The following is a 22,840-nucleotide window of genomic DNA, read 5'->3' on the forward strand; positions in this document are numbered from 1 at the left end:
GATGAATGTGTCGTGTCATGTTTAGCTCTGCTCCTCCTCCTCCTCGCCTTTGTTTGAGTTCCCGTTTCTCTCCCTCAGAGAGTATAAAAGAGGAGGGAGCCGGACTCGAGTTCAGATCCCGAGCCGCTCACATTCAAGAGATCCGCTGAGGACCGACACACACAGACCGAGTGAGTAAACCTTGATTTTCTTCCAAGTTTCTTTCTTCTGTTGAACACAAAAGAAGATATCTTAAAGTTTTTTGGGTGAACTGTCCCTTTAAGAGATTTTTAATGTACTGTCTGCTTCATCAGATGATGGAGTTATATTCACACGAGCAGCATCAGGATGCACTTTATTCACTGGTGCAGAGTTTCATACAGTGTTGATTTGTTTTTCAGAGAAATGGAGACGATTGAGAAAACACAGACAGCCATCACAGACAGGTAATACTAACATCTATCTATCTATCTATCCATCATCTATCTGTCTATCTATCTATCTATCTATCTATCTATCTATCTATCTATCTATCTATCTAATCACCTTCATATAGCGTTTTTAACAATATAGACTGTTTCAAAGCAGCTTTACAGTGATAATAGGATATACAGTAACAGAGATTGTTTTGGCTTTCTAGAATAAAGTTATTGTCCAACTAAAGTTAGTTTTGATTAATTCACTTCTGTTGCAAAGATCATTAGTTATCTATCTATCTATCTATCTATCTATCTATCTATCTATCTATCTATCTATCTCTCTATCTCTCTATCTCTCTATCTATCTATCTATCTATCTATCTATCTATCTATCTATCTATCTATCCTCTTTCTATCTATCTATCTATCTATCTATCTATCTATCTATCTATCTATCCATCCATCCATCCTCTTTCTATCTATCTATCTATCTATCTATCTATCTGTCTGTCTATCCATCCATCCATCCATCCTCTTTCTATCTATCTATCTATCTATCTATCTGTCTGTCTGTCTATCCATCCATCCATCCATCCTCTTTCTATCTATCTATCTATCTATCTATCTATCTATCTATCTATCTATCTATCTATCTATCTATCTATCTATCTATCCATCCTCTTTCTATCTATCTATCTATCTATCTATCTATCTATCTATCTATCTATCTATCTATCTATCTATCTATCTATCTGTCTGTCTATCCATCCATCCATCCATCCTCTTTCTATCTATCTATCTATCTATCTATCTATCTATCTGTCTGTCTATCCATCCATCCATCCATCCTCTTTCTATCTATCTATCTATCTATCTATCTATCTATCTATCTATCTATCTATCTATCTATCTATCTATCTATCTATCTATCCATCCATCCTCTTTCTATCTATCTATCTATCTATCTATCTATCTATCTATCTATCTATCTATCTATCTATCTATCTATCTATCTATCTATCTGTCTGTCTGTCTGTCTATCTATCTATCTATCTATCTATCTATCTATCTATCTATCTATCTGTCTGTCTGTCTATCTATCTATCTATCTATCTATCTATCTATCTATCTATCTATCTATCTATCTGTCTGTCTATCCATCCATCCATCCATCCTCTTTCTATCTATCTATCTATCTATCTATCTATCTATCTATCTATCTATCTATCTATCTATCTATCTATCTATCTATCTATCTATCTATCTATCTATCTATCCATCCATCCTCTTTCTATCTATCTATCTATCTATCTATCTATCTATCTATCTATCTATCTATCTATCTATCTATCTATCTATCTATCTATCTATCTATCTATCTGTGCTTAGTGTGTGTTACTGACTTTATTATGATGATTGTGTGTTTCATGTTGAGTGAATCTGTGTGTTTCCTCACAGTGATCTATCAGAGTTGATCAAAGCTGCGACTAAAGAGAGTCACGTGCGAGCGGAGAACACCGAGCTGATGCTGAGCTACCAGAGAGGAGACGTGTCCCTCCAACAGTACCAGGTGATTCACCCCGCAGTGTGTTTAACACGACAGGCTGCGCTACACAGCGGCGGGTGTTTAGACGCGACACACAGCGAGTGACTATATTCACTATATCACACCGGCTCAAGTGTCAAGATTGACTGAATGATGTTTTAGACATGTAAACTAATGTTAGTAGTTTGGTATTAACCGTAGTTTATTATTATTACTATATTATAACTAGTTTATTATTTATTATTACACGGCTCTGTGGAATACTTGATTCTGATTGGTCAATCAGATCAAATTATTCCCAGAGAACAGCCGCTGAAACAGAAACACAGGATCATCCGGGTCACTGAAGTCATCAGCGCTATAGACTCGCTAGGAAAGGTTTTCCTTCATGGAAGTTTTGCTTTCGGTGAGCTAATAAAATATTAAAACTCAGCCGAATCAATATTTTGTGTAGAGTTATTTAATAATGCCATCCAGTATCGTGGACTCGCTCTCTCTCGTTTCATACAAACGCAGCGGCGGACATTTTACACTGTTGGATTATAAGATACAAACAGGTACGATTTTAAAATCTGAAATCAATATCTCTGATCCCCATAATTATTTATGTGTTGAAATGCTGTGTAATAAGTGTTATGATTGTAACGTATCCATTAAATGTCCGATCCTCTCTCTGCGGAAGCTTTGCGATTAAAGAGCTGATAAAATATTTAGACTCAGATCAATATTTCATGTCTAATTATTTACTTATGGGGCAAGCAGCCGTGTAACGAACATAATGTACATCCAGCCGGTTGTTATCTTAGATTGAACATCTTCAGGGTGATGCAAGACCCGCTGGCTTCAGTTGCATAAACCGCTTAGACTAGTCTTACAAGTTAGTCATCGAAGATGCGATGTGACTGTTGTTGCATTTCCGATCTAAAAAGATTTCGATCTATAAGATAACAACCGACCGGATGTACACTATCCCTTACCAATCACAACGCACCAACACAACTCGCTGTAAACCAGCCTAATTAATAACAGCTTGACCAGCAGAGTTTAAGGTGCTCGTTTGGAGCGTTAGTGTAGGCATATATGAACACAACAATCGCTCCAAGATCCAAGATCGTGACTTGCATAAACACATTTTGGTACGCTTTGAAATGTTGCCTTGTGAAAGCGAACCGAACCAAGAAGAAAGTGCAACATTGTAACAAATGAAGTCCCTGTTTCGGTCTGGAAACGCCCTTAGATTTGGTCTTCGTAATGAATCTAACCTGGTTTTCTTCTGCTCTGTGTTTCAGCTGCTCTTGTGTTCGCTGTATAAGATATACGAGGCGCTGGAGGAAGAGCTGGACAGGAACGCTTCCCATGATGCCGTGGCTCCCATATACTTCCCTCAGGAACTGGGCCGGCTGGAGTCCATCGGGAAAGACCTGGAGCATTTCTACGGCCAGGACTGGAAGGAGAAGATCACGGTGCCGGCCGCCACACTGAGATACGCCGGCAGACTGAGAGAGGTGAACACAGAGAACACATTAATCCACTGATATCTGGCCATTTTGAGATTGGCCATTTTGAGATTGGAGATCTGAGAATCATGCTTAAAATTAAGATGCTTTAGAAGTATTTTTAATTGTTAGTTCATCTGAACTAATGTAGATAACTAATGTTAACATCTGGAACCTTGTCCATTTGTACACTTCTCCTAAGTGTTACCCACAAGGCTTGACATTAACTCTTTGCTCTCCAGTCACGGTGGCTAGTGGTTTTCCAAAGTCACTCAGCATGTTCACTGGCCACAATTTTGACATCGATACCATTGGGAAAAACTGCCGTATAGATATTTTTAATATTATCTCATAATTTGTCAGCAGGTTTATTAGGCTGCTGTCGCTTTAAGACCTGACGCACGGATCCATTATACTGTTACACGTGCGTTTTCTTTCTCAACTGTTTATGTTCACTTAAAACGTACGTGAATACTCATCAAAACCGGCATTTTGACATTATTTTGTGTGTATTTGACTGTTTAAGCGCAATAAGCAGCGAAAAAGAGCTCAATTTAGTTCTGAGAGGCGGCTTTATGTGCCGTACTTTTGGTGTAAACATAAAATCTGTGGGAATGAGTAAAATTATGCTCAATATGAGCAATCCCTCATTGAAACTCAAGCCCTGCAACACCAACAATATTCATCCGGAGTGAATGAAGCGAGTGAGTGAGTGGAGGCGGGTTTGTGTGTCTCTCGCTGTCGGAGAGAGAGAGAGAGCAGCTGGTATTGTGTATTCTGAGGAAAATGAGTATTGGAAGCATTTCAGATATTTCAGTATCGATGTATTGAAAAATCCAAATTTTTGACACTACATTGCACTTTGTTTATTATTTCAGATGTTTTTTTAAAAGATTACAACTGAAAAATGTATATATTATCTATAAAATTCAACCCGCCAAAGTGACTGCTGAAATACACCCGCGTTTGTTAATGTCAAGCCCTGGTTACACATCTGAGACATGTTTAAGATGTCGTACGTCATTTACACCTCTATCATTCGAGAATACCGTGACTTTGCTCTGAATCGGTTGTGTTGTGTCTCTCAGGTGGGCAGAGATCACCCCGAGTATCTGGTGGCTCACGCGTACACACGGTACCTGGGCGACCTGTCGGGGGGGCAGGTGCTGTCCCGCATCACGCAGAAGTCATTAGGCCTGAGGAACGGAGAGGGCTTGTCGTTCTTCTCGTTCCCGGGCGTCAGCAGCCCGAACCTCTTCAAGCAGTTGTACAGGAGCCGCATGAACAGCGTCGAGCTGACGGAGGAGCAGAGGAACGGGGTCCTGAACGAGGCCGTCCTCGCATTCGAGCTCAACGTCCAGGTGAGCAATTCATCTCCTCCTCAAGTCAGCTCACCTTTATTTATACAGCGCTTTTTACAGTACGGAGTGTTTCAAAGCAGATTTACAGAGATAACAGGAAAATAATGCAACAAAGTTTGTTTCTAGAAGAAAATAGTGTCACAGTCCAGCTTAAGTGAGTTCAGTGATGGTTCATTTTTGTTGTAAAAAACATATTAATTTAGTTAATTTATATATATATGAAGAGTTCAGATGCAAAAGCCTCTAAGTGCCATCTGAAATTTCCTTCTAGAATGATCATTTTTATCAAGCTTGTATATTTAAGTTCAGTAAATTCACAATAAAAATTACCTATTAATTGTCAGTTAAGTGAAATTACTGAACTTAAATAGTGAAGGCAGATCAATAATATTGTTGAATATTATATTAAATGTCCCCAACTAAACAAGCCAAAAGACTAAGGCGACAGTGGCAAAGAACTAAAACTCATCAGGTGAAGGAATGGAGAAAAAAAGTGCAGGTCCTCCATCTGATCTGGATCCGGCCCGGATCCGGCTGACTACAGTAAAGCTAGGAATAAGCAGAAAGACTAACATTAGCGTAGACGCCATTCTTCGTATGATGTACCGAGTACATCGGGTGTTATAGGAAGTGTTCCCGGTTCATAATTTATGCAGCCTAATACAAGCTGCTCACTGACGAGTGACTGAAGCTGTTGTGGACGCGCTGATCGTTTGCTCTCGTTTCCTCAGGTCTTTAACGAGCTTCAGGACTCGGTGAGCCGCGTGTCAGAGACAGAAACTGAAGTGAGACAGAGACACACACAACACAAGCAGAACACGACGACCACAGCAGGTAAAGCGCTGGCTCATGTTTGTAATTGTGATGGATGTTTCGGTGTGCCGTGTGTTAAGCGTGTGTTAAGCGTGTTTGTCATGTTCTCCTCAGGGGACGCAGCGTGTGAATCACTGCCGAGCTCCTCGTCTCTGATCCCCCGGTTCCTGCGGGCGCTGCTCGGCGGGTTCGTGGTTCTGGCCGTCGGGATGGCCTACGCCTTTTAAACTGGCATCATTAGCACTTTTGAAAACATGACGTCACTTTTTGGAGACAATAAATGTGTTATTTTATCATATCATTAATAATTAACATGATTGTATGTTAGTTCATAGTGATTCAAATGACAGATCCTCCAGAAAAATTCCTTTGTCAGAATTATTTTGTAACCATGTGTATATATGCATTTGTATTATTAACACTATATTTTTTATAATAAAATCTTACATATTGTTCCTGAATGTTGCAAGATTTTCTGGCTTCTCAAATGAAAATCAGTGTGTAAATAATACACATTAATTTGCTCGTGATTACTGTATAATGGTGGAAATATTCACAATATAAAGTTTAGGATTGGGTTAGTTGGTTGGTTGGGGAGTTCGACGACATGTTATAAGACCTATCACTACACAAAGGCATGTTCACACCAAGAACTATCTATAAGTATAGTTTTTTAAAAAATTATTACAAGCTGATGAATGATAAAAATGCTGACAGCATCCAACTTTAAAGAGCTCAAGTCTTCTTTATCGGCCTTAATTCCTTATACGTGCGCTGTTAAAGGTTGTTAAAGCCACGCCTCCTTCAAAACGAATGCCAGAGCCAATCCAGCAAAGCATCATAAGAGATGCCATTAAACTCCCTCATATCTCAAAGCACATCACACTACAATAATTATAAACGTGAACAACTTACAGAGGTCTGACTTGTACCACCTGACAGCTGCAGATTCATTTCAGCATTAATAGTGCTGCCAGAGAAACGCATAAATCTGAGTCTGAAGACGTGAACAGCTCCGGGTAGAACGCCAGTGGATTGCCGTGTCTAAATTACAGTTCTGACATGGCGTGAACACAGCAAATACTCGTTGTTTTGGTTCAGGAGGAACTGTGAAAAGTGGCTGCTGTTCGTGTGCGGTGCTCGGTGACTGACGTCTGTCTAACTCTGCATAGCATGAACCGCGCGGATGACGTGTGATGTCTGCGCGAGCAGGTGCGCGGAGTTATGGGAATAAATACGCTGACAGGCAGGTATCGAATGCATTCGGACCTAGAATTTTTTAAATCCTGAGACTTCCACAGAAGATATATGTACATTTTTAGATTAATTCTATTGTTGATTGCTATCAGGATGTGGTGTGAAGAGAGTTTCAATCAGAAAAACATAAAGTGTTTATGAAAAAACATTGCCTACCCTGCCTTTAATGTAACAGAAGCCCGTTCAGACCTAGGATGATATCTGTTTATTGTAAGCGATCGCTGCTGTTTTATCGTCTGCCACTTTAAATGCTCTCTTTAAAGCAGGATGGATTTTGATTGGCTGTCCATGTTTTTATTGTTGGTAAAAATCGGTTTGAAAGTGATTTCAACGATAGGAAGTCAGCTGACAGGGAACGTTCTCGGAGCTTTAGCTAACACAAAGTTATGAACTAATAGAACGTTCGTTAGTTATCTGGTCTAATGTTCTCAAAATATTACCACAAAAATATTATTTATACATCATTCACAGAACTTTTAAAAAAAGGATGTTCGTCTATCATTTTTTAAATGTTACTACTTGTTTCAGAACGTTCAGAGAATACTTAACGTAACGTTCCCATGATGTCAGCAAAATGGGTGGAATGTTCCATTGACATTCGCACAACCAATTTTTTTTTTTTTTTTACGTTTAAAAACATTTGAACATTCAGAAATAGCATTAGCAAAACGTTGTTAGAACATATTTCTGTTAGCTTCTCTGTGACATTATTGCTATAGTTGTGGTGTGGACTGCTATTCCAAGTTATTTAAAAAATATAAATTATTAAGAGGCCACAATCATTTAAAATTAAATTATGTGCACGGAAAAATCACTTAGCCTTAATAAATACTGCAATATTCTATTAAAAAACAGTCCATTTTATTTTCATGGTGGCTTTTATCTGATTCTCCATCCATCACGTTCAACACCCACATCAGAACACAAAAGATGCCAGAAGTCTCATTTTTGAGAACTATCCCTTGAGCGATGAAACTCAAACAAGACACACTGGTTTGGCTGCTTTTATAAGTTTTTAAGTGAGAAATTCAAACATGAACACACTTACAGATACAGCTAATCAACCATCACACAAACCACTCGATCTGAAACAAACATGAACACACTTACAGATACAGCTAATCAACCATCACACAAACCACTCGATCTGAAACAAACATGAACATTATAGTGTCAGTTTATTCAGTCAGAGTTAAGACAAGTCAGTCTTATCATCATGGTTAATTTACAACATAAATTAATGCTTTTTACACTCAGTGAATATGCACATTAATAAAAATTAACTTACAAAGGCAAAAAACAGCTTATTGGTTGTTTTAATGAATGGTCAAAAGGTTCACACACACACACACACACACACACACACACACACACACACACACACACACACACACACACACACATTAAAGGCCAAATTCAGTATTAGAAACAAAACTAAAGTGAAATGAAGATGAGGGTTTGCTGTAGGAGTCTTCCTCAATGAACATGAGGATTTGAGCACAGGAAGTGATGCGTTCGGGACTTCCTGTGTGATGGCTCTCAGAGCGTGAAGATCTGCTCGTGGTTTTGCTCCTGCGTCGCCTGTCGAGGGCTCGAGTGAACGACACCGGCAGACGGGACGTTATTCATCATGGGAAGATGATCTGCAGCTTCAGCTCTGCCCGCTAAAAACTTATCAAACTCTGTCAGCGAGGAGAAAGAGAGCAGAAAACATGACGGATGACTTACAGTGTGTGTGTGTGTGTGTGTGTGAATCAGATATAATGAGCAACTCACATCAGCACAGACTCTCACCTTCACTGGTCACACCCTCACTGTCATCAACGTCAGGCTGAAAAACATCATCAACATGTTTAGAAGGGAATACCAGCACTTTACCACCTACTATCACACTGAAATGGAGACAAAAGGCAGTATTTCATGATAAACAATTCGACCAGTAGTGTGCTATAATAAGTTGCGTGTGAATGCACAGCAAAAATGCTTGTCTTGTTTCCAGTCCAGATATCAAAAAATTCTTAAATCAAGGTAAAATGACATAAGATGTGAAAATAAGAATTAAGAAATCTAAGTTTTTGCTTCAAACAAGTAAAATGATCTGCCAGTGGAGTAAGAAAAACAATATTGTTTTCCATTTGATAATTTTTCTTACCCCAGTGGCAGATAATTTTGCTCGGTTTGAGAAAAAACTTGCTTAATTCAGTTTTTTTTTTCTTCAGAAAACAATTTCTTATGTAATTTTGCTTATCTAGTAAAAAAAGTAAGAAAGGCATTTTTTTTCTCCACTAGAACAGGTTTTCCTGCTTGAATGTTGATTATTCTCCTCATATTCTCCATTGTTGCGGCTCCTCTCTTCCCAGTCTGTCAGTAACGCTCTGTTTACTTCCTGTCTCTATGAAGCCCCTCCTCCTGAAAAGCACACTGTGCTCTGATTGGTCGGCTGGAGCAGTGTGTTGTGATTGGTCGAGCGCTTCGAGTGTGTTTGGGAAATGTCCCGCCCCTTTCCATAACCGCCAGTTTAACACACTACTAACTAACTCAACCAGGCCCCGCCCCTTTATTCTGCGCATTAATTATTATAATGAGGAATATTGTGACGTGTTCGTTCCCGGAAGAAACTCAAGACTACAATGGAGGCGTTTCAGGAAGTTCAGAAACACTGACACTGATATAGAGAAGAACTTCATGATCAAACAGCAACATTACACACTAAAGAAAGTATTAAAATCATAGACTGTAAAAAATATGGGCGTAGTGTGCGTGACATCACCCGTATGTTTCTGAAGAGCATTTTTGAAGCCCAAAGTGGGCGGAGCCGCCGTCGCCATCTTGGCAGCGCGTCACTCCCGGATAAACGAAAAAGAGGCGGATTAGCTGAGGTGACGCTAACAGACAGCAGACAAACGGCTAGTAGTGACATCAGCGGCAATCCACCTGTCACTCAAGTGGCCACGCCCTTAATAATGCACAACTTTAAGGCTTAATATAATTTAAATGGATGAGTTATAAATATAATCACCCTCCTCACAGTCGTCATGAAGGGCAAAATTAGCTTTATAGACCAAAACCACTTTCTGCACCAGACTGTAAACATGTTTATTTCTGCTGTAAAGTTGGGCATTTTAACATGAGGGTTTATGGGATTGAGTCTCTTCTGCAGCCGGCCTCTAGTGGCCAGTCGATGAACTGCAGTTTAAGACACTTCAGTATCAGATTCAAGAGAGAGAACGGAAGGATGCCGCTTGGTTAAAAAGCAGAATATATCCTCATCAGTGTGTGCTGTGCTGTGACTCCAGCAGGGGGCGCCGCTGATCAGCATTACACACACACGTATTGATCAGAGTAAAAACAGATCTCTCTTTACCATCTCTGCACACAACCACCTCTCGATGTCATCCATGGCGGAGCTGCGTGGAGCCGGAGCCTGATGGACACAGAACAACACAAACGTTCCTCACAAGATCTCAGTTTGTTTTATATTGATCACCGGTGTGTGATACTGATCCATTAGAGATGATTAGAAAGTTACCCTTCATCTGTCAGTACATGCAAATCACACAGATAACCATCACCTGACGGCGGAAATACCCCCCTCAAACATTTAATTAATTTAATTTAATTTAAATGATAATTAGGACTTTCAATCTCACAATTCTGACTTTTCTCCCCTCAAAATTGCCTGATATAAAGTCAGAATTGCTTTTTTCTTGCAATTGCGAGTTTATATCTTGGAAATCTGACTTTTTTTCTAACAATTCTGACTTTATAACTTGCAATTGCATCTTTAAATCACGCAATTCTGAGGGAAAAAGTCAGAATTGTGAGATAAAAAGTCGTAATTAGCTTTTTTATTCTGTGGCGGAAATAAGCTTTCATGAATCAGACTGCATTATATATATTATATGAATTGTATTACAATTAATTATATAAACATAAATTTTCACAGCATTAAAGTAATCATTTAGGCCTATTTTAGTTCACTTTTTATTATTATATATGATTCACGTCTTACGCTTGCACTGTAAGTGACATGAACAAAATGATTATTTTTATGGCAATTAATCATCAGCACAAAATGCATGATCGTGACAGGCCTCATTTCACACCAGCTGCAAAGAAACCCAAAGCATGATTGTAGATTAAACGTGAAGAAGTCTTCTACATGTACAGAAGCCATTGTGTGTGTTTTCAGCTGATATTTGCTGCAGTTTGTGTCTCATTTGAGTTGATTGAATGGAAGTGTGTAGCGGCGACTCTGAAACCCACCAGACCCTCACTGTAAATCCACTGAGACTGACGGACCCATTCGCTCTCGCCGTCCTTCACACACAAACACACTCCTGCATGTCAGACACAGTACTGTACACGTGTGTGTGTGTGTGTGTGTGTGTGTGTGTGTGTGTGTGTGTGTGTGTACTGACCCCTGCCGTCACCTGCAGCCGCGTGTCCAGAGCTTCAGCCAGACCCTCCACTGCACCCGGGTGCTCGTACCGAACACTACACACACCACAGCATCATCACACACACACACGTCTCACTTCACATGCCCGATAAAGACCTTCAGATGAACTGTGTCAAACACAAACCTCTTCCTCTGCTCCGCCAGAGAGCTGCTCCTCGTCTGAGCAAACATGTCAAACTCCTCGTCTTCAGGCGCTGAGACACACACACACACACACACACACACACACACACACACACACACACACACACACACACACACACACAGACACACACACACAGACACACACAGACAGACACACACACAGACAGACACACACACACACACACACAGAGACACACAGAAACACACACAGAGAGACAGACACATACACACACACACACGCACACGTTACGTCCAGGTCTCTTACACTCACTGAAACCACAGAACTGGATCTCTCTCACCTGAGTTGTTTGTGAGGTCGGATGGAGGGCGGGGCTCATGTTGATTGACAGCTGGGGGAGTGATCTGATTGGGTGATGGAGACTCAGGGCTGAGGTCAATAAGGTTTCCATTCTCAGTCTGGTCACATAAATCATTGTGTAGATCAATATGCAATCATATAATTACAAACGATCTTTATAGATGTTATTGTAAAACTGCATTGGATTAGACATTAACACTATTTTCTAACAGGTGTGATTCCACAATGTTTCATCGGTTGCTTGGTTTATATTTCTGTGCAGTTGGGCTGAGTAGCTCCACCCATCGTCAATTCTCATTGGTCCAAATCAAGTTGGAAGTTAAAATTTCATTCATTTTCTCTAGATGATTATTTTAACCTTTAAAAAACAGCGGTACTGTGAGTTCAAGGTTGTTAATCGATGGTTTATGCTTTTGTTGAAGCCATACGTTTGCATTATCTCAACGTGTTTTGAGATTACTGCATAAATATATAAATATATATATATATATATATATATGTATATTACACACACACATACATATATCCCTCTGGTACTGTCGCGTATCGGTCAGAAATTACCAAATAATTTTTTTTATTTCAATGAAATGATAGTAATATATTTTAGTTTGATAATATTTTTTATTTAATATTTTGTATTTTTATTTTTGCATAAGTAAAATTCTTTTTTTTTCTAAAGTGAACTTGACATTTATTTATAAAATGTTACATTTATTGTTATGAAATATGCACAAAAATACCATTTTCAATTTTTATATAAAATTATATATTTTCCAAAACACGTTTTTACTCTAAAACTTGAAGAAAATCTAAGGCATAAATCTGAAATTTGAGGTTGATATCTCCATAAATGATCTTTCAGTGAGAGTGTGTTCGGCTGCAGTACCAAACGCTTCCACTAGAGGAAACTCGTCTCCAATTCATTTTTATATAATTTACATATACTTACAATATATATATAGATTATGCGTCGGATAAAGTGGATGAAGACTTACCTGTGATTCCTGCTGTTCTTCTGTGTTTGATTTCTGCATGTTCAAACGGTCAAACCTTCAACCACAGAGAGAGAGAGTGAGAGAGAGAGAGAGAGAGAGACAGAGAGAGAGACAGAGAGAGACAGAGAGAGAGAGAGAGAGAGAGAGAGACAGAGAGAGAGAGAGAGAGAGAGAGATATGGGAAGTGTTACTGTAGATCTGGAAACTGGATTAGACTCTCGCTGCACTGGAGCGTCACCTGAGCAGAGTATGTGAGAAGAGCGGAAAGAATTTGCGCTCCACGCTCAAAGCATTTCATAATTACTCCGCTCAAGCTCCTCTCTGGGTGTACAATTTTCCTCGCTCGCTCCCCACGCCGTCTTAAATACGTCTCGCTCCGTTTTTTAAATAACATCAACCTCTGATCAGAAGATGCATGTACTGTAAAACGAATACGCAGTACATAAGCCGCTTTTCCACCGAAATTACCCGGAACAATTTGTCCCAGGAACTTTTTTCCCAGGAACCTTTTTTGCCCCAGACCGGTTGCTTTCTGCGTTTACACCGCGGTCTAAAGTACCGGGAAGGTAAACTGCGCGCAACTGCTCCTCCCAGTCTGCGACGGACAGTAATCAGTTTTGAGCGCCACATTTATAAGTATGGAGGAGATTCAAACTGTGCTGCAGTTATTGGTTTACTAACGAGGTAGGCTAATTAACATAACAAAATAGACGAGCACTGATACTAAAGCGTGTTCAGAAAGCTCGTATGCGTATAAAATTAGACAAGGTACGTTGTGAGATGACTGGGACGAACGCGCAAAAATTTCCTTTCGCGCAAATACTCTTAAAAAAAGCCTGAACCCCGTCTATCAATCATAAATAGTGACAGTCTTGTAAATAGTTGTTTGTTACCAACCTCAATGCGCTATTTCAATCCTGTTATAGTAAATTTGTAACATGGTTTGCCTTGCAATAGATGACAATGTGTAAACATAATGACTTAATATTAAAAGCTGTGGCAGAAAAGAGACGAGCACTGATAAAGCGTGTTCAGAGGTCGTAATGCTAACGTTAGATATAAAATTGTATGTTATCAGCTATTGCGGACATTGGCCGTGAGATGGCTGTGACGAACGCGCAGAAAGTTTCCTCTTCCACAAATACCCAAATAATAAAGCCTGAAACTCGTCGCCAGTCCCCCAGTTTTTTTTATTAAATTCCATATTTGCAGACAGACAACTTTACTGCATGAAGCCACTTTTTAAAAGGGAGGTTAAAAATAAAGAAAATGCTGCGTGGAGTCATCCAACCAAAATGCGGCGTGAACACAACCAATCAGCTTGTGCAGCGCACAAGTCCCACCCCTGAAAGTTCCTGAACTTTGAAAAAGTACTACCTCGTGAGCAGGGACTATCGGAGGGGCAAATATTTACCCGGAACTTCATTTAGACCCTGGTTCCTGCGGTGTAAACACATCGAGTACCAGCCCAAAGTTCCTAGTTCCTGGGGAAAGTTCCTGCGGTGGAAACGCGGCTTAAGAGAAGAACATCCACATACTTTATTGGAATTTTGAACAGCCCCAAACCAATAAATTAGGCTATCCTTTAGCTCACTTTTAAACAAAGCAAAATAAAAAATAAGTGTTGAATGAGGCTAAATTAAATAAATTATCAAATGAAAAACATCATATTAAATAAATTATCAAACGAAAAACATACATTAAATAAAATAAATAAATCACAAACTAAAATACGAAGTTAAGGCGAGACACTACAGGTGAATAGGGTAAAATTGTTAACTTACAGATATCACCATCAAACTTTACCAGTTGATTACTCACATGAATAGGAGAAAAAAATGCATTGCAAGTTTTCTGTAATTTTATTGTTAAATATGCTAATGAGGCTATATCTAATTAAATATGCGCTAATTTGCATATATTTTGAAGTGACGAATCTGACCATTGAAAAAAACAAGGTTCAAAATTATTTTTGCATTTTGTTGATATATTCAATGTAAAGACATGTTCAGAGGGGATTATGAATATACCCTTTTGTTACCCTGTAAATCAGAAAATACTGGCAATAGCCTTAAATTGATTTCCGCCCTATTTTTAGGCATAAAATGTCATATAAATCAGGCCAAGAATGATATATCAACAAATCCCTCTGAACAAATCTTCACAATATAGTTAGGAATACAACTGTAAAGTTCGGTGTATGTAGGTGCTACAGAAGCGGAAAATTGTCACTAGGAGTGCAAGAAAAAACTCATTTTGAGAAAACGGCCTTTAAAGATTTTTATGGCAAAATTCCACTAATTTCTATTGAAAGCCATGAATTACAGACCAAATATGCTTTAGGTCCAAGTAAAATCCATGTATCACACTGTTTAACATCCAAAACTCATTATTGCTTCATCCATCACTGATCATAACATCCAAAACAACACATCAACAGTCCATCACACAGGTGGAATGGAAAAACTAAATACCGGTATCACAGTCCCTCAGGCAGATACTTTTAGCTGTCAGTGGAGCTGCTGTACCCTCTAGAACTTCCAGCTTCTTTTCTGGTGCTAACTTTGGGAAGTTTTATTCTTTTGGCTATTTGTCCAAGGTGTAAATCACTTAGTGATGATGATACTTTTTCCCAGTGAAGGAGGAAGTGCATCTCTGTCTGACCCAGTTGGTGGAGCCTGTATTTAGTCAGGATCCGTCTCTTCTTCTCTGACAGTGTGCAGATACTCTGTCAAATAACAATTTAGTCTACTTTGTTTGCTTTCTCCAATGTTCTAAATATTGATATTTTGAATGATTCATAATTAGTTTTGTCCTGTTGAGTTGTTTTGAACCAGTGCTGAAGGGAGCCTGGTTGGTTAGCTTCACCATCAGCTGACTGAGGGGACTGTTTTCAGGATTTGGCTCGTGGGTTTTGAGTGCTTTGAAATGTAATGTGTCTTTTTGACTTACATTTAGATGTGTTCAAAATGTTACAGCTTGTTCGTAACGCATCGACACCGACACACTATGTCAGGGTTCTCATTGCGCGGCTCGCGAGCCTCGTGCGGCCCGCCAATCTTTCATTTGTGGCTCGCATGGCTGTAAAAAATACGGCGATATCATGCAGCCAGTCACTACAGATATTTCTTAAAAACATTAAAAATAAGTAGGGCTATAACATAACCCATTACAAACTCAAAGTGTCAGCTATATTACAAATAATTTCGATCGGATTAAAAGAGGTGGTTTATCGAGAGAACATGTAAATACTTGATCGATTGAGAACCGAAACTGAAAGGACGACGTATGGCTCTCCGACTTTGTCCTATCAGTGCGGCTCTCATGAAAAAAATTGTGAAGACCCATGCACTATGTGATGGCATTTCATAATCTTTTGTCTTTGTTGGTAATCCCTTGTGTCTTCTAGCTAATGACAACTGTTTTCGGCTTCTCTGAGAGAATTTTACACGCATATCTTTCGACATTTTGAACTACCGCGGAAACATCAGAGCGCGTCACGTGATGATTCTGGATGAATCACGTTGTCAGAAATTGGCATCAGCCAATGAGATTGCGCATTTCGAGTTAAATCGCCTGTTTTACTTGCATGATTGGTTGCTGATAGACAGGAAATGACCATATTTGGATCCGACAGCATTGTACAGAAAAGAGAGGGCTTTCCAACGGTGTATTTTATGATGGGGTAGAGACAGCGATCGCGGAGCAGCGGGATGATTTAGAACGCCAACTTTTGATGAATTTAGGCGAAATCTGCACACTCAAACAGACAAAGTGTAGTAAAATAAAGACCTAAATGTGTATTTTGGGCTTTTTTTCAGCACAAGTCTGAAAGAATACATGTTATTGAAGACAAATAACCCAAAATCTCAAAATTGACCAGTGAAAAAAAAACGATGTTTTTGCCTGCCGTGTCTCGCCTTAAACAAATTGCCAAACGAAAAAATATAGATCTCTTTAAGCCAACTTTTATAAAATCGTCCATCATATAATGGAGTTGCACAGGCGGAAATCGCGTGGGGGTCGGTAAAAATATCATTAAAAGCATGTGTAAAATTAATTACATGATATATACTTTATATAAATGTTTGTGAAAGTACTAGTAAAACAATACAAATGCAAACAAATGCAAAATATGATTAGAAACATTTTGAGTCCCCCTCCGTTGCCTCACAGTGGTCCGGTCCTGGCTCGTGAGTCGTAATTGAGCGATAGTGGAGCGTTTTCGGAGCGAGAGAAAATCACAACGCTCCGACATTAAAAAAATCCGCTCCTCGCTCCGCTCCCGCTCCGCACCGCTCACATACTCTGCACCTGAGTGTGTGTGCGTGTGTGTGTGTGTGTGTGTGTGTGTGTGTGTGTGTGTGTGTGTGTGTGTGTGTGTGAGAGAGAGAGAGAGAGAGTGTGTGTGTGTGTGTGTGTGTGTGTGAGAGAGAGAGAGAGAGAGTGTGTGTGTGTGTGTGTGTGTGTGTGTGTATGTGCCACACCTCTCATAGCGGATGAACGCGTTGTTGAGATCATCATTGATCAGCAGAAGTTCTCCGATCATCTCGTCCTCTGATAGATTAGGAATCAACTCTACAACCCTCTGCTGCATCTGCTTACACACCGAATACAGCTGCTGCTCGCACACACACACACACACACACAGGTTAGTCATGATCAAAACAAGACTACTAAAACACAAGCTAACACACACACACACACACACACACAGGTTAGTCATGATCAAAACAAGACTACTAAAACGCAGGCTAACACACACACACACACACACACACACACACACACACACACACACACACACACCTGCAGCAGTTCTGCGTCCGATGCTGAAGTCTCTCCAGGTTTGACGTGATTCAACATCTCAGTCATGACGGTCAGGTTCCCTCTGACCAGATCCAGTTCAGATCTCAGCTTCTGCTTCTGGAGGAAAACCAGTCAGAACAAACACACACAAACACTCAAACCCCTGACCTTTAACCCCTGAGCACCCCAAACCCCTGACCTTTAACCCCTGAGCACCCCAAACCCCTGACCTTTAACCCCTGAGCACCCCAGACCCCTGACATTTAACCCCTGAGCACCCCAAACCCCTGACCTTTAACCCCTGAGCACCCCAGACCCCTGACATTTAACCCCTGAGCACCCCAAACCCCTCACCTTTAACCCCTGAGCACCCCAAACCCCTGACCTTTAACCCCTGAGCACCCCAGACCCCTGACATTTAACCCCTGAGCAACCCAGACCCCTGACCTTAAACCCCTGAGCACCCCAGACCCCTGACATTTAACCCCTGAGCACCCCAGACCCCTGACCTTTAACCCCTGAGCACCCCAGACCCCTGACCTTTAACTCCTGAGCACCCCCAAACCCCTGACCTTTAACCCCTGAGCACCCCAGACCCCTGACATTTAACCCCTGAGCAACCCAAACCCCTGACATTTAACCCCTGAGCACCCCCAAACCCCTGACCTTTAACCCCTGAGCACCCCCAAACCCCTGACCTTTAACTCCTGAGCACCCCCAAACCCCTGACCTTTAACCCCTGAGCACCCCAGACCCCTGACATTTAACCCCTGAGCAACCCAAACCCCTGACCTTAAACCCCTGAGCACCCCAGACCCCTGACATTTAACCCCTGAGCACCCCAAACCCCTGACCTTTAACCCCTGAGCACCCCAGACCCCTGACCTTTAACTCCTGAGCACCCCCAAACCCCTGACCTTTAACCCCTGAGCACCCCAGACCCCTGACATTTAACCCCTGAGCAACCCAAACCCCTGACATTTAACCCCTGAGCACCCCCAAACCCCTGACCTTTAACCCCTGAGCACCCCCAAACCCCTGACCTTTAACTCCTGAGCACCCCCAAACCCCTGACCTTTAACCCCTGAGCACCCCAGACCCCTGACATTTAACCCCTGAGCAACCCAAACCCCTGACCTTAAACCCCTGAGCACCCCAGACCCCTGACATTTAACCCCTGAGCACCCCAGACCCCTGACATTTAACCCCTGAGCAACCCAAACCCCTGACATTTAACCCCTGAGCACCCCCAAACCCCTGACCTTTAACCCCTGAACACCCCCAAACCCCTGACCTTTAACTCCTGAGCACCCCCAAACCCCTGACCTTTAACCCCTGAGCACCCCAGACCCCTGACCTTTAACCCCTGAGCACCAGTGTGCACATATGCCTTCATCCTGCCTCTGCTTTCATATTCCCGCTTTTGGTTAAACGAGATGGTGATGTTTCCTTCCGACACATTAAAACATGCGTTACATATTCGTCAGAGTTAACTAGTGTTACAGATTTAATGTTCAGTGTATAAAATGTAGCCTATAAAATGTGTGACACTATGACTTATTCTGGACTAAGATGAAATGAAAATAACAGTATGTGTAATCTTGAATGAGAATCGTCTCTTCTCTTCTCTGATGACGAGGGCGGGGCAACCTGTCACTCACATGAGATCAGCCAATAGCAAACCACAACCATCCAATCAATTCCCCACAGACACAATCAAGCCCCGCCCACATTTTCTATTGTTCCGGAGGCGATTCACTCGATATACGACACAATAGAGGAGAGAAGACCAGCACAACTTCTGTTTCATGATGACTAATGAGTCCCTCCTTGCTGAGCTCGTGTGTTTGTACCTCCTCAGGTGAAACACGGGTCAGTTGTCCGTTGGATGGGACACACTGAGGAGTGTGTGCCGCTGGTGACGAGTTAGTGTGTGTCCTGGAAGCAGACGGAGACACGGATAAGGGAGGCGTCCCGTTTTCTGGAATACTCTGAGAGAGATGAAGAAGAGTGAGGAGTTATTCACACAGTTGTTCTAACACGACAGGAAATATTACAATATATACATATAATGTCCATTCTGACATCAAACATAAAAGACGTTTAACAATGTTCACGCTGCTTTTATACATTCACTATAGAAAACTACTAGACTTTTTATTAAAGTGCCCCTGTTATGCTTTTTCAGATAATACCTTTCATGTAGTGTGTAATAAAGCTGTTGTGAATGTAAAAGCTCTGCAAAGTTTCAAAGATCAAAGTGCAGATAAATGGAGTTTGTGTCGATTCTGAACTGAAGTGAGTCGTCAGTAATTCAGCCTCACTTCCTGATGATCCTGCGTAGGTTTGAAACTCATTTGCATAACACTCTTGATTGGCTTGATAAGCGTCTCTTAGCCCCGCCCTCAAACACTGTAGACTGGAAGAGTTTGGTTCGTGTTGTTCATGTCATCGTTACTGTTCAGATATGATAATGAGTGTTAGGTTTCTGACCAATCACAGCAGACTGGGCAATCTGACCAATCAGAGCAGAGCAGCTCTCAGAGAGGCGGAGCTTAGAGAGACTGAATCCTTGATGGAAGCGTTTCAGACACTGAGAGAAAAGAGCTGATGTGCAGTGGAGATTGAAGTGTTTTTGACCTTGGATGCATTTAAAATTATTGTAGGAGACTCTAAAACAACATTAGGAACCTTTAAAAATAGCATAATAGGGGAGCTTTAATATCTATGACTGGAAAACATTGTTGTAAAATTCCCTGGACGACGGTGAATGTGAGATTTACCCGGTTGGGTGTGTGGATGGGAGAGAGAGAGTCTAGATCCGTCATGGGAAACTCCAGGCCTCTCCGCCTCAAATCCTCATATACGCTCACCACTCCAGACAGAGAAGGACTGTTCCTGAAGGCATCGGCCCACGCCTGAAGCACAGAAGAGCGTCAATGCTCCGTCGCATTAATATTCTCAACACCTGCAGGGAGACGCACCTGGATGAGGTTCAGCACTCGGTCGTGGAGGATCATGGGTGGGTTGTTTTTGGGCAGGATCGCTCTGACCAGGACGCCCTCCACAAACTCTTTAGCGCAGACGTACACATGGAAACGCTGGCCGCAGTTCTTCACACACGTCTCCAGAACCTGAAACACACACCGGCAGTGTGTGATCAATCTAGATTGATTGGCTAGAGGAGGAGCTGTCAATCAAAAACTAGAGGAACAATGGTCTAATTAAGGGATTAGTTCAGGATGTAACAAACACTCACGGTCAGAGCCAGCATCACCTCCCTGAAGTTCTTATTACCCACAATCCTCTTCTTTAAAGCTTTTGCTGCATCTTTGGGCCTGAAAAACAACACAGAAAGTCAGATGATAGGGAGAGACAGACGTCAGTACAGTGCATCCGGAGAGTGCTCACAGCGCTTCACTTTTTACACATTTTGTTTTGTTACAGCCTTATTCCAATTTCCAGATTAAATTTATTATTTTCCTCAAAAGTCTAGAAACAATAACCCATAATGACAACGGCCAGCTCTAGGAAGAGTCGTGGTGGCTCCAAACTTCTTCATTTTGTAGTCATTGGGTTGAAATGAGCCGAAACTCAATGCTGCAGAAATGTTCCTGTGCCCTTCCCCAGATCTGTGCCTCGATACGACCCTGTTAAAGGTGCAGTCTGTAAGAATGACAGCTAGTGGCCGAAATCGGTACTGCAGTCCAAATTCAAAATATCGGAGATCGTTGTTTCCCCGCCTCCTCAGACTCGACGCTCACGCGTTTGAGGACACGCAACAGGAACGAGCGCAACTGACGACGAAAGCCGAGAAGACTTACAGACCGTAAGTTAATGAGTTGATTTATTTGCGTTTTAATATGCTCTCGTTCATAGAGATTTTTAGATGGATACCGAGGCTTTTTAGGTTGTGTCAAATCTGCAATCTCTGGCCCAGTTTGTTTGCTCGTTTCCATGGCTGCAATACGCTGTGTTTCCCGCCAAATGGCATCCCGGGATTGGCTGAACTGGCAGTGGGCGGGGTCACACAGATCAAAACAAAAACTGACTGACAACACGGAACGTGTAAAATAACAAGTAAAACAACTGGCTGTAGAAGTGTTTTTCAGAGAAAAGAGTATATTAGCATGTTTCCTAAATATACGCAAACTAGGGCTGTCAAACGATTAATCGCGATTAATCGCATCCAAAATAAAAGTTTGTGTTTACATAATATATGTGTGTGTACTGTGTATAATTATTTTGTATATATAAATACACACACATGCATGTATATATTTAAGAAATATTTGCATACATATACTGTATATATATTTATATAGTTTATATTATATATAAATATAATTTTTTATATATATAAATAACACATTTTTCTTAAATATATACATGCATGTGTGTGTATTTATATATACAAATTTAATTATACACAGTACACACACATATATTATTAAAAACAAACTTTTATTTTGGATGCGATTAATCTTTTGACAGCCCTACCACAAACATATTATGGTATTTTTATGCTTTAGTAGAGTAAACAAGTTAGATACAGCACCTTTAACTGATGGACCTTATACGTGACCCTGAATCACAAAACCAGTCTCGAGTCGCACGAGTATATCTGTGGCGATAGCCAACAATACACTGTACGGGTCAAAATTATCGATTTTTCTTTTATTCCAAAAATCATTTGGATATTAAGTAAAGATCATGATCCATGAAGATATTTAGTAAATTTCCTACCGTAAATACTGTATATAAAACATGTATTTTTGTGAGTGAATGCTGCACAATCGCCAACATAAATGTAGAACTATAAAGGAGATTTTCTCAATGTTTCGATTTTTTTGCATCCTCAGATTCCAGATTTACAATAGTTGAATCTCAGCCAAATATCATCCTATCCTAATAAACCATACATCAATGGAAAGCTTTCAGATGATGTATACATCTCAATTTCATAAATTGACCCATGTGACTGGTTTTGTGGTCCATGGCCACACATAGACAGGTGTGTGCCTTTCCAAATCATGTCCAATCAACTGAAGTCGCCACAGGTGGACTCCAATCCAGTGCAGAAACATCTCACGGATGATCAGTGGAAACAGGAGCTCAATTTTGAGTGTCAGGCTGTGAATACTTGTGTTCATGTGATGTTCATCGTTTTTTATTTTTAATAAATCTGCAAAGATTTCAAACAAACTTCGTTCACGTTGTCATTATGGGGTGTTGTTTGT

At 40.7% G+C, this 22,840-nt stretch overlaps 3 protein-coding genes across 6 annotated transcripts in view; 2 read left to right on the top strand and 1 right to left on the bottom strand.

Annotated features, from left to right (window-relative positions):
- LOC307165431 (G-protein coupled receptor 4-like) overlaps positions 1-22,840 on the top strand; it is a 706,289-nt gene that overhangs the window by 539,149 nt on the left and 144,300 nt on the right. The gene's annotated exons all lie outside the window — the stretch shown is intronic.
- Positions 79-6,068, top strand: hmox1b (heme oxygenase 1b). Its single transcript, XM_079883040.1, has 7 exons — positions 79-170; positions 381-425; positions 1,857-1,968; positions 3,234-3,449; positions 4,529-4,801; positions 5,533-5,635; positions 5,729-6,068. Exons 2-7 carry the CDS (start codon positions 385-387, stop codon positions 5,839-5,841), a joined length of 858 nt encoding a protein of 285 aa, XP_079739166.1. The 5' UTR covers positions 79-170; positions 381-384; the 3' UTR covers positions 5,842-6,068.
- The window catches only part of LOC307165406 (target of Myb1 membrane trafficking protein), a 17,624-nt gene continuing 2,496 nt past the window's right edge, over positions 7,713-22,840 (bottom strand). The window contains exons 3-17 of one of the 4 annotated variants that reach the window (XR_013822471.1): positions 20,860-20,938; positions 20,585-20,734; positions 20,384-20,518; positions 19,454-19,591; positions 17,601-17,717; positions 17,279-17,412; positions 12,792-12,846; positions 11,777-11,894; positions 11,458-11,527; positions 11,293-11,368; positions 11,138-11,191; positions 10,236-10,295; positions 8,666-8,702; positions 7,988-8,553; positions 7,718-7,927 (exon numbers count right to left, since the gene is read on the bottom strand). Coding sequence is in view for 2 of the 4 variants with exons in the window: in XM_079883004.1 (XP_079739130.1) it covers positions 8,411-8,553; positions 8,666-8,702; positions 10,236-10,295; positions 11,138-11,191; positions 11,293-11,368; positions 11,458-11,527; positions 11,777-11,894; positions 12,792-12,846; positions 17,279-17,412; positions 17,601-17,717; positions 19,454-19,591; positions 20,384-20,518; positions 20,585-20,734; positions 20,860-20,938 (1,366 nt within the window). In the remaining 2 variants the exon portion in view is untranslated. Of the gene's footprint in view, positions 8,554-8,665; positions 8,703-10,235; positions 10,296-11,137; positions 11,192-11,292; positions 11,369-11,457; positions 11,528-11,776; positions 11,895-12,791; positions 12,847-17,278; positions 17,413-17,600; positions 17,718-19,453; positions 19,592-20,383; positions 20,519-20,584; positions 20,735-20,859; positions 20,939-22,840 lie in introns of all 4 variants that reach the window. The other 3 variants (XR_013822470.1, XM_079883004.1, XM_079883005.1) reach the window with 3 other exon arrangements.

This window comes from Squalius cephalus (genome assembly GCF_949319135.1).
Source record: "Squalius cephalus genome assembly, chromosome: 10".
NCBI lineage: Eukaryota > Metazoa > Chordata > Actinopteri > Cypriniformes > Leuciscidae > Squalius > Squalius cephalus.